This window comes from Perna viridis, chromosome 3, assembly GCF_037379345.1.
Source record: "Perna viridis isolate PV_CMFRI_1.1 ecotype Kerala chromosome 3, ASM3737934v1, whole genome shotgun sequence".
In the NCBI taxonomy this organism is placed as follows: Eukaryota; Metazoa; Mollusca; class Bivalvia; order Mytilida; family Mytilidae; genus Perna; species Perna viridis.
This window is the reverse complement of record NC_142447.1, coordinates 51,423,635-51,440,373: the sequence shown is the minus strand read 5'-3', so window position 1 is coordinate 51,440,373 and position 16,739 is coordinate 51,423,635. Positions and strand designations below refer to the sequence as shown.

Genomic DNA, 16,739 nt, shown 5'->3' with positions numbered 1-16,739 from the left:
AGAGATATATTCCTTTTTTCTCTAGTTATCATTCAAAGAAATCAGAAAAATGCTTGTTTTAATCTACTTAAGTTACAACCCCTATAATCAATCCCTAGTAAAATTTAAAAGAGATCTTTTACTCACAGACAAGGTATTGTCCAAACATCAGGAAAACGCGTGTTTCTGGTACCTCATTCCTAAATGGTTTAAATCTTAACAAAAAATAAATCACAGTATGACCATAGTGGCATAGAATATTGTGGAACAAAACCCTAAACATCCAGATGCTTTCACTGGAGTGAGATTATTCAATTCTTGGAACCCCTTTTGGCTCATAATTCCAAAACGATTGGGTTATATTTCAGCTATATTCATGCGATGAACATGAAATGGATGATAAAATGAACATGAAATGTATTATAAAAGTTTATTTTATGAAATGCTTGTTTTTCACTCAATGCCAAAATGGTTGGGGTCATAAACCACTAGATAAATAACAATCTTCCTTTGTGATGTTTTTGTTTGTTTGTTTGGGTTTAACGCCCGAGCAGCAATTTCAGCTATATTCAGGCGATGAACATGAAATGGGATGATAAAATGAACATGAAATGAAAAATGGGATGGGACACCAGGATAATAGGGTCGAGAAATTTTTATCGACACTGGAAATAGGGAGAGGTGGGTAGAGTCGGGCAATTTAGCCTTCTGTGGCGGAGCCCTATGGTTCCTACTCCGGGAGAATACCACAGTAGGGTTTTTTAACGTGCGAGGAACGTGGCATCTTTCCGAACATCAAGATCATACAACCAAGGTACATGTAATACACGGTTATTGCAAGAAAACCTAGTGTTTAAGGATGATCACAGCACCATACCATTACACAACAGCAATATTTTTATGGTCATATAAAGACTTATGATATCTCCACTTCAATTCTGCCCTGCATGAATTTTATGGCGTGTTTGTTGTTTCAGTTCATGTTTTACCTCACATTAAAGGAGATGGTTAAGGCCTTAAAAACTAGTTTAACCCTACCGCAGACATGTACCTGACCACATTGTGTTCTGTGTTGTTATTTGACTTTTTAGTTTATTTTGATGAAGTGTCACCGTTATGTTTCCGTGGATTTTATTACTTCTGTTGCCGGTGCCTTTCAGAGCTTACTTGAAGGTGTGTTTACACTTACTGAAGACCTTTTGGTGATCTCTGTATCTTTATAAAGGTTAAACCATAGCACATTTGTGGTGTTTCAACATATCTGCTCCTTTTTTCTTGCTCAGTAAAAGAAAAGAATAACTTACACATGTAATTTTATTGAACTAAAGGATACATGTAGTTTTTGATCAATACATAAATGGCAGTCAATTAAATATAGCAGGTAGATAAAAAAATAGAAGTAACCAAAGTATATAATTGATTCACATACTTGAACTGAAATAATAAAACTGGCCAACAACTTTGTATACAAATAAGATTGTAACTAATCAGACTAGCTGAATTATTGTTGTGTGATTCTACCTGACATACTGCTCTCATTTTATAGGATAGTTATGGATTTCATCATCATTTAAAGCTTATCACCTCTGTAATACAAGGCAGTTATACACACCAAGATTTACTATCCACAATATTAATAATTATCAAACTCTAGAAGTCTAAAACAGAACAATGAAACTGTGACTTTAAAATACATACAGAAACATTTTTTTTCATTCCATCATTTACATCACCTGTAAATATTAAGTACTTCTAACTTTTTATTGGATCAAAACAAGTTATATGATAAAACAAATGATATAATCATTAAAAATACATGTGTATTAATTATCAATTTATGTACAATTAAACAAACAAAATGTAGAGTGATTAATATTGAGAGTAATCCATACTTGTCAACCTTTTGAATTCTCAAAAAATGGAGATCTTTCTCAGGGAGATTTAGTGTGACAGAAAAAATTATAATTTTGCAAGAAACACAAGTACACAGATAAGAATAAGACATAAAATCTATGATAATCTGATTAATATACTAAGGGTTTCTAAGCAAAATTTGGTAAATTTGTATGATAAAAGGATTATTTATTGATTGTTTCTCAATGATTGTTGTAATACATAATCATTGTATTTATATATATTAAATAAGCTGTTTAGAACATAATATGTGCAATATTTCTGCTAAGAGGAAGACTTTGTGGGAGAAATTTGTGAAGGAGTGAGATTTGTGTCTCCCACATGGGAGACTTTCTAAAAGAGGGAGGGTTAACAGGTATGGTAACATACAAAAGTTAAAATGACATGATACAGATATTGTTTATGAAAGTGACATGGAGCAAACAGGGTCACAACATGTTTGATATGTATGGACATTTTTTTTTATGTCAATAATTAAAAACATTTATGATCTATTCAGAAATACCACACATAACACACAATTTCAATTGAATTTTTTCTTAATATTGCACTTATCAACAGTTTGTAAAAATGTTTCAATTATTGATAAAACCTTTATATCTGCATTCTTTTAATAATCACTATTAAAGTTTTGCATGATGGCTGTAATCATATAAAATGCCCTTACTTCATTTGCACTGGAAAGTTCACTGAACAGTTTATTTGCTAAAAAAAAAAATTCAAGAAAATTTGAATGAACAAAATTAATTCTTTGTACAGGTGATAAAAACATAAACATTATATCAATGAAAACATTGTGGTGCATCAAAACTTAACAATAAATAAGATAAGCACAAAATTACAGCACAAAAATGAAAAACAATGTGAAAAAAAAAAAGAGATAACTCTATAAATAGTAGTCACAATATCTACTTGATATCATCACTTATCTAACTGACAATCAGTACACAATCAATAACTGAAGCTGTAAATCTCACCTTACAGGTGATAACAGATCTGTTCATGATAACATTCCATATTTTTTACTTTACTTTGAAAACTGAACTTGGAGAGATTTTACCATAGACACAATGGAGAGATCCAAAATCCATATAGCCATTATTTGCAGTGAAAATTCTCGCAAAATATGGATAATCCATATTAGTAACCACCTCTGTGATAATGGACCCTATACCAATAATTTGATAGACATCATGATTTGGTGTTTAACAGATTCTAAGCCAAAAGCTTAACAGAACTCTAATTCGAACTATGATTTAGTTTTCAAAAAATTGACAAACTTGAATTGCACCATGTTAGTATGAGCTTTGACAGTATGAACAAATTATACACAGAATGACTGACAACAATCTTGTATTCCTTCTATCATTGATTAGATAGGTGATGATAACCAAGAGAATAAATGAAAAAATATAAAACTAAACCATCAACTGAGCAAGCACTTAAATGAAAACAGTACACAGTAAAAATAGATGGAAACTTCCTTCAAGTTGTAATTACATAATATCATACAATAGATGTTTCCTCTATACAGAAGTGTAGATCACTTGCCCCCTAAAATCAACAAAGCAGAGTTCATCTGTCTTCATATATTTCTTGAATCATTTATGAATCATAAAAGTGATAATCCATGAAAGTAGAAACAATAAGTGAGCTCAGAACATACCAACACTATAGTGCTAACCATCAAAAACTAGTGCTAACCATTAAGATATATCAAAAATAGTGCTAATAATCAGGATATATCAAAGCTAGTGCTTATCATCAGAATACACCAACAATAGTGCTAATCATCAGGATATATCAACTCTAGTGCTCACTTTCAGAATACATTGTCACTAGTGCTAAAAACCATCAGAATACACCAACACTAGTGCTAACCATCAGAATACTTCAATACTAGCACTTATCATCAGGATACATCAACACTAGTGCTCACAATCAGAATACATTGTCACTAGTGCTAAAAACCATCAGAATGCAACAACACTAGTGCTTATCATCAGAATACATTAACACTAGCACTCATCATGGTAATACTTCAACATTAACACTTGCATTAGTCAGAGAAAACAAATTAAAATAAAATAACACAATACAATAAACAATTCACACAAATCAAATTAAAAAGACAACAAATCACTCCAAACAGAACAAAACAAACAAAACATGAACCACAGAAAAGTAATACACATACCAATACAGACATCAAACCAAAAACAACACAGTATGTACACCACATCTCTGCAATAATAGGGAGTTCTAAGGTCAAAATACCAAAAAAAAAAAAAAATAATAATAAAATTACTCAATATTCTTATATGATTAACACAGGTAGTAGTATTCATTTCAGCACTATAACTATATGAGACAAATAAAACTTATGAAGAGATGTTATACATAATGGATAAAAAACAAATAACAAATGTTTATCATCATTGAATACATTCAACAGCTTGATTTCTTCAACTGAGAAATTCAATCCTAATGTGGATGACCTTTGTGGTTAGTTTGAAATAAAAAACCTACCTCAACTTGTCTAAAAATAGTACTTTTCCATAATTATTACCAGGACTTACAACTCTAAAAATCTATTTCCACAAAAATTTGAAACTGTATCTTAAATGGAAGTTTGAAGAACATCAATAAATTAGAGTTCACAAGGACTGTTTGACAAACATGTGAAAAAAATATAATTTTCATTCTAATTATTGGCTGTCAATACTATAGTCAATGTATGTAACAATTGCAGCTTAAAAAATTAAGTTCTTTCAAGATAATTCAACTATGCAACGAAAAACAATTCCGGAGAAAAAAATAATTGAAGATTTTGAAATAAGACCATCTATTTAATTAAAAGAATAGATGAATTTATTGAGAAATATCCGGATAAGATTTTGGCCGTTTTTAGTTCCCCTGTATGAGTTATTCCCCCTAGAACTATATAAAAGCCAATGTGGCCCAATTATTCCCCATTTGCTTTCAAGACATCAATCGGTTAAGGTCACAACAAAAATTTTTATTTTGATATGCCAAATATACAAGAAAATATTTTAAAAACGACGGAAAATGACTGACAAACGATTGATTGATTCAAAGGAACCCATTTTTGTGCATTTTAAGCAGGATTGATGGTCGATTGGTCTGGATTTGATTGCAATTTATCGTCAAAGAGAAATATTTAGCCACATTGCAGAATTTTCCTAAACAATAATTTTCACGAAGAGTGATAAGAGGGATAATAAGTGATTTTGAATCTAGGCATTGTTATAGGAATTCAATAATCTTTGGTGTTCTCACTGGGTCACAAGTAAGAGACAAGTCGAAAGTAATCAGTAATTAATCTCGTCACCAAACAAACGACAATCAGAAAACCTGAAATATACAAATATATAATAATATACTGTTGAAATCAACACACGACTGTTTCAAGAGAGAACAGGAAATGATAGCAGTATATTGGGATGGGTGGGCCTGTTGTTTGGGGGGGGGGGGGTTAGTAAAAAACTTGTATACATAAGTATAATCAGGCATTATACTGACAAGTCTTGTTATTTTTCTTTTCTTATCAACCAGCGAATATGCCAGCAGCAAATAAAAAAAATCCAGCAGGCCAAAACAAAGCCTACCAGATATTCTAGAGGAGGAAGAACCTTTGCCTGGTAGCAGTGCCAGTGGCATGACGCAAAGGACTAATGATGACAGTATTGAAATTTTATATACAAGGGAGGATTCCTCGGTACAAAAAATTACAGTGCCTGTGGTTTCATCATCCATACCGGATAAAGGTATAAACCAGCACACACAAATAAATAATATTTTCTTCAATAAGACAAACAATATTAGACAACACTCTTCAGAGTGTAACATGATAAACAACAGATAATACTTAACAAGTATAACATTATACATGTGTAACAGATCACATGATACAGCAATGACATTATACATGTATAACAGATAACACGATCAATAACAATAAAGAACATTACAAACTTTTCCAAGATAACATGGTCCCAAAAATATTATTAATAATGTTGCTTCATTAAAAACAAGACTTTAGTTGGCTTAACTTGGCCAGTAACTTCTGTATAATCATGGTATAAGCTGTATCAATCTTAAAATCTAATGCAGGGGTGGATCCAGAGAAAATTACTAGAGGCTCTAAAGAGCCAGAATTGCTCACCTTGTTCAATGAGCAACATTCTATTTTTGCAAAAGCCACCATGTTTTTTCTTGGATACCAAAGGAACAATCATATCAATTTTCATTAAATTCTGAGGAGAATTTTTTAAATGACGATGACAGATGCCAAGTGATGGCAATAGCTCATATGGACCTATGGGCCAGGCGGACTAAAAAGGGAGGTTCCACACTCTAATTTGCAAATATGTGTACAACTTTTTGCAATATCAACAAAATATTTTGACCCTTCCTGCTCTGCTACTGTTATGATAGTGCAAATATGAATAAAATCAATTACTTTTTTGATATGCAGAATGAAACAAATTAACTTAGTCACTATGGTCTTTCAATTATTGATGAACATTTAAGAGTTGCCTGTAGCATTGCAATGAAAATAAAAATGATAAACAAACAGAAAGAACTAAAAACCAAACACATTAGTCTATAAAATAATACAAGAACCATAACTGTAAAATCTTGACTAAAAGAATCACTTTCTATGTGTAAAGTGAACCAAAAAGTTGGTTACTTGAGGTAGAATGGTTAGTTCTAAGTTCAAACTAACTTATGTTTAACAATGAGCCGTAACTTTCTAAGCACCCAAAGAACCTTTAATATGAACAAAGGAAGCATCAAAAACAGATTATATCCTGAGATAAATCATGCCTGCGTTTATTACTGACCAATAGATAGGCAGTGAACATCAATATTAGATTAATCTGATTGAACATGTCTTCAATTTCAATATTAATTATTTTATTCTTTTTCTCATTAAAATATGAAATTCTTGAATGGCTACATAAAAATAGAAAGAAGCAAATACATAAAGCTCACAATAGGAGGAGTACACAGAAATAACAAATTATTCCTTAGATAGAACCGACAATATTATATTTACCCATTAATAATCAAGACATCAACCTAGATCAACAGATAAACCTAAAGCCATCCCTTACATAGTAATAACCACTGCAAATTTAAAGTTTAAACAATCATTGTAAAAATGTACATATGCCTGTATCCAATATACTACCTTGTCCCACCTAGTACCTTTATTGCATACACAGCATTTTAAAAGGGTGGAGAAATACATGATACTTTGATTATTTTGCACTACAAGTAGTGAATTTTTCAATTCTCTTTTAATGTTTACAGTAATTGAACTGATCCATACATCTATAATTTCAATTCTTCATCGAGCACTGATCAGTCATTGATCTATAAATTGATACATTAAACCTGTGATTGCTTCCATTTTACATCACATGACCACTAATCAGTTAATATATTGATTGGCTTGTTTCAGTTCTTTTTTTTTCACATTTTTTTTTTATCAATATAAATACTGACACCAATTTGATTACTTATCTTTTACATTTGCTTTTTTAAAAATGAAATACATATTGTGGATTTTATATTTCAAATTAAGTTAATTTTGTACACTAGAGACTCCTCAAATAACTTTAAAAATTGTCAACACGTAGACACAAAAGCCTGTTCTCTTATAAAATATCACAACGATCATATAATTGGTTTTTATATCTTCTGTTGGTTTATAATCATCTTGGTTTTGTATTCCACAATCTTTTCCATTTGTCCAGAAGATTCAGGATTTAGTAAATATAATACTTAGAACTAGTGAGAAATTAACACCTGTCCCGATACCAAGGACGAGGAAGAATGCCATGATCATTCCAGCTGTTCCTGCATACTGCCGCTCCACCAACCTACAATGGAAGACAAAACACTCAGAAATCTAAAATTAATATTGTTTATTTTGCTGAAAATACATCTATATAAAGTACAAACTACACAATAAATAACACATGATTAGTAATGCTGTCAAAAAACAAGAAGCTCCCAGCAGTGTTCTCCCAAGGCCCTTAAAGCACTGCGCTTTACAGCGCTATCAAGATTGGTACTGTGCTATTAAGTTAAATTTGAGGATTAAAAATAAATTATGACAGGAAACGTGTGTGCCCAAGGTCATTTACAGCATCTTACAAGGTAATTAGCTCTTGAATAAACATGCTATGGTCAGTTGATCACCACGTGACCGCAGAGGTGTCTGAACCCAATAAAAGTTATAATAGCCGATGAGATTCTTTATCAGTCACACCACCTGGCCACAAATAAATTTTAATGAAGGTGTCAATCAGATACTAATATCTTGTACTGAACCAATCAAAACTGACTATGGTAAAAACTCACTGAACCCTGGCCAAAAGCACACAGCTATATATAAATGCAAAGTTGAAGAATTGCACAATCACATGATGTTTTCAACATTAAGAAGTTGATTTACCTTATTAAAGAATATATTAAATTCCCAAACAATATTTATTCCATCAGATACTTCCAAAGCACTTTGAAAAGAAAAATGAAATGGCCGTCTTTTGTTTACATTGTAATGTTGTTGTGCATCAAGAGCACGTTATTTTGGCGGGAAATTTAGTTAAGAAGTAGATCATAAAATCCCCTAAGTCTAAAAATAGTACAACAGGTGTGGGGGGGGGGATTCTTTGTAAATCATGATATAGGGTTCTTGTCATGAATGAACTACACAAAAACATAATATTTAAAAACTAAACAACTAGTGTGGAAACTTAAAATAAAAAAAATAAGATTTTTGTTTTTTCCTGGTATAACTAGGTCAACTCCACACTTCTTCCTGAAAATTTTTGGAAACATGAATATTAAGACCAGAGTAGTCTCATTAGATAATATTCTAAATCTATAAATATATTGAAAGTTACTAAGAGTTTAATAGAGATTGCTCTTAATTAAATTAATATCACATTCAAATGAGCCATTGAGGCCCCAAAACAAATGAAATATTGTAATTTCCAATGGGTCTACTGTCAGTAAAAATTTGAAGAACACTGGGTGTGTATGAAGTAGAGGAAATATTTATGAAGAATTACTTATCATAATTTTATTATTTTATTATTATTATTATTATTTTTATTATTTTTCTGTTAATAAAAAAAGGAAAAATAAAAACTGGTATTAAAGTTATAATTACTGCAATAGAAGAAAAAAGGTAAAATATTTATCTACAAATAATTCATGTAAACATAAACAGCAATGTACAAATGTACATTCTTAATACAATCTTTATATAATACATTAAATACAAAGTGACACGTTTCGACATGAGACATATTAATGTAGTGTTACGCACGCTGAATACAGCGCGATCTGAAAATCCTGCGGATTAATTTTGCCTTTCAAGGGCAATAAATTTAACAAGAAGTTGTCCAACAATTTTGACTCAAAAAAACTTTGGTAGGACTTATCATAAGGATTATTTCAGCAATTGAATAGCTGAAAACTGTAAAACCCCCCACCCCGAAAAATGTCATTTTCCACCCTTCAAGGCCAATAACTCTTATAAAGAGACATCTGACAACTTTTGGTTTCAATTGGTCAAGTAGTGTCAGAGGAGAAGATTTTTGAAAGAAATAACATTAAAAAAAGCAAAAAACATTGAAAACGGGCAATAACTCCATCATGGCATAATGGATTAAAAGGAAAATTTGACCATAGATAGATCTCATCATGCTGAACACTTTTACCCATAACCGAATTTAGCAAAACCTAATGGTTTTGGAGAAATAAATGAAAAAGTACTGTCAGACCCCTATCTTCTATTTTTAGTAACGGCGGCCATGTTTTTCAACCATCAAAAATCTCCACACCAGATCTATGCAGGATACATAAAAAAACAAGTTTGGTTCCAATTGGTCAAGTAGGGTCAGAGGAGAAGAGTTTGAAAGAGTAATCAAGGGAACCAAGGTTATAGCGGTAATCAAAAGAATGTAATCCAGGGACAAAGACCAGACATGGAAAACAGACATACACAACAAAGAACATTAAGTAACTAAAATCATACATACAAAGTTACAAAAGTAAATGAGCAATTCGGACTCCACTAAAAACTGGGAGCATGGAAAAATTGAAAAATTGTTAACGATGACGGATGCCAAGTAATTTTTCATTGTTTACAAGGTAAAAAATCACAAATACATTAAATATGAAGCAAAAATCTTCATGAGGCAAGAGTAGGGATTAAAATTTGCCCGCTACTAACTACCCATGACTACCTGCAATTTTCATTCTAGTTAGATGTTTGTTTGTTTGTTGGAGTTTAACGCCCAAGCAGCAATATTTCAGCTATATTCAGGCGATGAACATGAAGGGGATGATAAAATGAACATGAAGTGATCATGAAATGAAAAATGGGATGGGACACAAGGACAATGGGGTTGACAAATTTTGATTGCCACTGGAAATAGGGAGATGTGGGTAGGGTCAGGCAATTTTGCCTCCTGTGGCGGAGCCCTATGGTTCCTACTTCGGGAGAATACCACAGTAGGGTTTTTTAACGTGCAAGGAACGTGACGTCTTTCCCAACACGGTGCACCACTATGGTTTGCGGTCAGGTTTTCCGTATTATAGCCTGACAACCCCAGTATGTTACAAGCTAGGGGTACCCCATTCCACCACCTGGGGCACACAACCCAGTTGCTCTGTGGGCAGAGCGCCCTAGCCCCTGGCTAGGGTTCTGAGCACTATTTAGTCGCCTTTTACGACAAGCTTAGCGCTGCTGCAGGCCTATTCTTTTGACACCTGGACCTGCATGGGTCCATTCTAGTTAGAGACAACACATATATTCATTGATCAAAGTAAAGACTGATATTGAAGCTTCGATGCTATAATCATGTTTCAATTTATACTTCTCAAAAGGGCTTGTAAGTCTTGTCACATGATCCTATGAATTCATGAGAATGAGTCCCAAACCATGAAAAGTAAAAACTACAATCTTATTAACAGACTCGTTAGATCTAAGCGTTCTTTGGCACTGATGATCATATTTTGGTTATTCACTCTTTCCAATTAATTATTCCATCATTATTACATGTACACTATAACTAGTTAGGTAAGACAAAATAGAAAATTCTGAAAACTATTGCATTATACTGCTTATATGTGAGGGACAAATAATAGACAGGGTTGTCTCAAATTCAACCCTAACTTTGCAATAACATCAATGATGAAAACAGTATTAATACAAGACTTACTTAGGTCCATACATCATACACAGACTACTGAAGTAACCACTGGTGAATCCTACCATAACACCTCCTACTATAAAGATATAGTCATTCTCAATGATGACAGGAAATGTTCTCTCATCTGGTTTAAAGTTACACATCAGAAAAAATGGGATCAGAACACCACGGATAGCTACAGGTATCCATATCCATCTCTCACTTGGCTGAAAATTAAACCCACACCAAATGTAGATAAGATATTTCTAACAATACAAATGTCATATATATTAAAGTTTGGGAATGTTCTGCAGTCAGCATGATGAAAGAATCAATGAAATTAAATAAAAACAAAATATTGACCCACCAACTTGAATTCTGAACATTTATATAACAGTAAAGTCAAACTCGAACTGTGAATGAAAAAATATCTAAAAACTTTTCAAAACTTCATAGGAAGGCAATAATTTACAGTCAAGCCTCAAAAGGACTATTGAAATGTGTTCCAGTTATCAGGAGTTCAAGAAATTGAAGTTCGTTTATTTCTGGATTTTTTTCCTTGCCGGACTGAGTGAGAAATTGCTTACTTCCTACGAAGGTGTATTAGTTTGTGGATCCTTTTCATTCGCATTCAGAAGAGTATGTTGATTTGTGGACATTAAAAATTCTGTGTTCGCTTTTAAAAACTTTCAGAGTTAGAGTTCTTTGGTCAATAATTTGTTTTCATTTGATTTTCTTTCATGCTTTCATCATACCGACTTCAGAACATTCATGAACTTCAATGAGTACTATGTTAAGATCAAAACTACCTAATTCATGATGACTTAAGTATTACATGTAATTAACTAAAATGACACTGATTAATGATAGGGTTTCAGTTTCACACCCTTTATTACCCAAGCTGACAAAAATGGCTGAAGAGTTCGAGTCAGTGAGGGTTATTCTCTAAGATTTATTACTGAACGGACCTACTAGTCAGATTGAAGTTCGAGAAATCCATACTGGGAAGGAAAAAAAATATATAAAATCATTGTAGTTTCTAGTTTCTAAAACTCTCGATAACTTAACATAATTGGTCCAATTGACTTCATTTTCAATTGTAAACTTCTGATTCCTGTGTTAAACAACTTTCATTCTAAAACACAAAATAGACCTGCTATCCTGTGATTTAACTCCAAAAGCATGTATCAAATTTTTCTCCCTAACTTACCACTCTAACAAATTCTGATGCCAAATTCCCAAGGAAAGCAAACAAATTGAAGCTCAGGAAACAAAATATTGGTGCCCAAAAATTGTCTGAAATAAGTAAAAAGTACAGAGATTACACATATAGATATGAGAATTAACAAATAATTCTTCATGTTAAACCTCTGAATTTAATATAAAAGCAATCTGCTCAGCAGAAGCTAAGGAAACCGTTTCCCTTCTTTTTGATATTCAACATGCTAAATTTTACCCACTGTCTACAAGTTTTATATCTTCCACTTTTTGGTGAAGATCCAACACTTTTCTCTTTCGAGAAGCTATTCTTAGAAGATTTTCCTAGCAACTGTGTAAACAGTATTCACTCATGAATGAAGACCATTTTTAACTCAATTTTTCAATTAGGTAATTTGAATCTTGTTCTATCACCATGAAAATTACCTTCATCAGGAATTGTTTCATAGGCTGCCTTAAATCCCATTTCATAAGAAATCTCCCTTTAAACGAGATTGAAAAATGTGAACTTCAGGTTTCATCCACCACAGAGAAAGGTGATTTGCGTTTGGGGGGGGGGGGTGGGGGAGAATGTTTTTTGAACATTAGTCGCCTTTTACAGGTTGTCGCTATATAGAGGTAAAATGCATGCGAGATTTCTTGTGAGAGATAAAAAAAAGGTAGTTCTAGGGAGGGGTCACAGAATAGGCTTTACTGCAATTTTCTTTAACAGGAAGTTGAAGTCTAGCCAATGTCACTGAAAAATTCTGAATATCAAGACCAATTCCAGATTTGAAACCATTCTACCTTGTAGCTGAGGAATTTGTTAAAAAAATCATTTCTGGACAAAATGACTGACAAGGTGATTGCAGTATAGCGTTTTATGAGTAGGGGTGAAATAATATGCACAAATCAATCCCTTGAAACCTCTATGAAATATTTCAAAATAGAATTGCTACAAGGCTTTCTACTAATAACAACTGACTGATAAAACTTCTCAGTGTTGTCTTTCTACCTCAAAGTTTTTTTTTAAAGACAACACTGACCAAGTTTAAATGAAAAAATAAAAACAGAAAGTTAGATTATCATTGTACTTACCACTGATTGGAAAATCAATCCTTCTGACATTGGCCCAAAGTCCAGGAAAAATGGCCAAGGTGACAAAGAAAACAAACCAAACACTCACAGCCTGTACCCAAATCTAAAAAGTTATCAAAATAAAAAATGCTACATTCTCTAAAAACAACTTTGTTTGGGAATACGGGTGTATTAAAATTGCTAAATAAAACCCAAACTACTTCAATCTACACACTCCCAGATGTTTTTTTTTTTTTCATTCATTATTTCCAATACTGAGTTATCTGTGATTTTTTTTTAAAAACTTGGTTTCCCCCTGTAACTATCAAAACTGGAGATTGATGAATTATTACATGATAACAGGTAGCATTTGGAATCATGTAAAGTGAATGGATGGCTAGGGACTAATAACCAACAGAAAACTTAACTCAGATGCATACCATGAAAGTTCTTTAATTTGTGGATACCAATTTTCGTGGATTAGGGAAGAAACACAAGTTTGTGGACTCTTGAATTCATGGTTTTAAGGTTTCCTGTATACCTATCAAAGGAAATCTCCTTTTCCTTGGGAACCAAATTTCATGGTTTAGCCTACCCAAGAAAACCACGAAAATTGGTACCCCACAAATAATAGTACTTTCACAGTAGTATGTGTAACATGAGGTAAAACGTATATACAAAACTACAAACTTTGCATAAACCTTTTTGTAACAGATGACTTTCACATTCACTTCAATTCTGGGAAAGTTCTTCAATTATATAGAGGTCAACAGGCCTAACATCGGGTGACATTACAATAGAAGCCAAGGGAACAGAAACTTGATATTATTACCAGGAATTTTTAAATGATACATATATATGAGGAAGGCCAAATTTTAAACGTTCCCATAGAAACATAAATTCAAACACCCTTCATAATTTTTGTCAGCCCTGTTATTATTAATTTCCAGAATGGTAGAATTTGTTATGATATACGGTTTTTATTGTCCTAATGCATTCTCCTAATTGTCATGGTCTGAAATAAGTATGGGCTGAAATTTCCAGCGTACGTAAGAAACTATAGGTTGTCATAGTCCTAAATGTCTTTGGGTCAAATTGTTTGGTATTGATAAGCTGATTACGTAATATTCGTAAACATTCATAAACATTCGGGTGCCATATTTTGACCCTCAATACCTTAGAAAAAACTAAGATTTGATTTGTACTTAATCATTGAAGCTAGCAAATTCTTTCCAAGACTGGTGTGGTTCCCAAATGCATTTACAAAGTATATCAAATGAAGCTGCCATGAAACATTTTCTTAAGCTCCTGATATTCTATGTACAAACTGGATATTGTTGGTTTTTCTTACCATTAGTATACTGAACCCAGCTGATAATTATCAACTCCTAAGGGAGCATATTATAAAAATGTTTCAGATATTTTAATGTTTGGAGACGTATTTCCACATAACTATTACTGTTCCTGTAGACTTCAAATCCTCTTCTTTCTTTGTCTATTATAAAACCAAAAACCAGTTTCCACCAGATTTGGCGTAAATGGTGAATGTGAAAGTTACCTATTATCAAATGGTGGATTTCAATAACAAAACCAGAGTATAAGATAATATAACAATATAAAAGATTCTGTGCACTAGTTTAATCTGCATATTTTATAACACTTCTACTTTTGATTTATTTATTCTTTAAGATCAATAATCCTTTAAAGTTAGTGCTCAATAAACTTCTAAACTTCTTGTACACAGCATATGTATCTTAATCACAAAAAAAAAGAAGACAGTATCAGAAAAGGTTAAATCAAGAGTTAAGTCCTAATTTAAGTCTGGTTTCAAGTCTAGTGGCCACTTATTGAAAACGATTAAAATTTTTCACAATGTACAAAATATCTTACCTTCTTGAAAACCATGAGGTACATCCTACATGTCTCTGAGCATGTTCTTGTGGCAACTCTTGCATGTTTTTGTTTTTTACTAACCATTGTTTTAAAGTGCTTATAGTACTTCTGAAAGACCAAAGTTACTAATAGATACAATGTAATAAATATAAGAAACAAGAGACAAAGTTCACTATAGGATACTCCCCTCCCTAGAAACTATTCACACAAAGCTCACTATAGGGCACTTCCCTCCCTAGAAACTATTCACACAAAGCTCACTATAGGACACTTCCCTCCCTAGAAACTATTCACACAAAGCTCACTATAGGGCACTTCCCTCCCTAGAAACTATTCACACAAAGCTCACTATAGGATACTCCCCTCCCTAGAAACTATTCACACAAAGCTCACTATAGGATACTCCCCTCCCTAGAAACTATTCACACAAAGCTCACTATAGGATACTCCCCTCCCTAGAAACTATTCACACAAAGCTCACTATAGGATACTCCCCTCCCTAGAAACTATTCACACAAAGCTCACTATAGGGCACTTCCCTCCCCAGAAACCATTGACACAAAGCTCACTATAGGAAACATCCCTCCCCAGAAACCATTGACACAAAGCTCACTATAGGATACTTCCCTCCCCAGAAACAACTGACACAAAGCTCACTATAGGATACTTCCCTTCCTAGAAACCATTGACAAAAAGTTCACAATAGGACACTTCCCTCCCCGGAAACCATTGACACAAAGCTCACTATAGGACACTTCCCTCCCCAGACATCATTGACACAAAGCTCACTATAGGAAACTTCCCTCCCAAGAAACCATTGACACAAAGCTCACTATAGGATACTCCCCTCCCAAGAAACCATTTGATGGAACTATAAACAAAGCAGTTGAACAGGAAGTAGATGTGGCTCAAGTCTGAAACTCACATCCTGCCACATGGCCAATGCAAAGCTTCCATCAAAATACGGTAATAATTTAATCATTATGGTCATAACAAAGTTTTCAAATAGCATATATCCCACACCTTTTCATACAACTCCTCTCAAAATAATAAGTGACTTTAAGAAATACATATGGTTACAAAAATTTTGTAATCAAACCATATGATCAAAATATAAAATTGTTGATGTCAGTCATGTCTGAAATCCAATCCTACAATATGGCATACCTATATACAGCTTCTATCAAAGTGAGAAGAGGTTGCACAGAAAACTGTAACAAACTAGAGGCTCAAGAGAGCCTGAATCACTCACCTGGTTAACCATTTACTTATTTGAAACTTGAGGAATGAGACAGGCTAAGTTAAAATCCACTAAAATTATTCATAGCATTTTCATGACCTGAACCAGAATTTTGCTAAAGGCAACAATTTTTGAATTTTTTTTTCAAAAACCTGTCTTTTGACCTCTAAGTTCCATTTTTAGTATATGCAGCCATATCT

The 16,739-nt window shown here is 32.9% G+C and overlaps 1 protein-coding gene across 8 annotated transcripts in view; it reads right to left on the bottom strand.

Moving 5' to 3' along the window:
- Positions 1-1,279: 1,279 nt before the first annotated feature.
- LOC148622801 (equilibrative nucleoside transporter 1-like) overlaps positions 1,280-16,739 on the bottom strand; it is a 74,348-nt gene continuing 58,888 nt past the window's right edge. For all 8 annotated transcript variants that reach the window (XM_088573014.1, XM_088573013.1, XM_088573012.1 and 5 more), the window contains 5 exons: positions 15,297-15,407; positions 13,428-13,530; positions 12,343-12,428; positions 11,163-11,359; positions 1,280-7,805 (listed from right to left, as the gene is read on the bottom strand). In XM_088573014.1, coding sequence (XP_088429140.1) covers positions 7,685-7,805; positions 11,163-11,359; positions 12,343-12,428; positions 13,428-13,530; positions 15,297-15,407 — 618 coding nt within the window. In that variant the 3' untranslated portion in view covers positions 1,280-7,684. The remainder of the gene's footprint in view (positions 7,806-11,162; positions 11,360-12,342; positions 12,429-13,427; positions 13,531-15,296; positions 15,408-16,739) is intronic.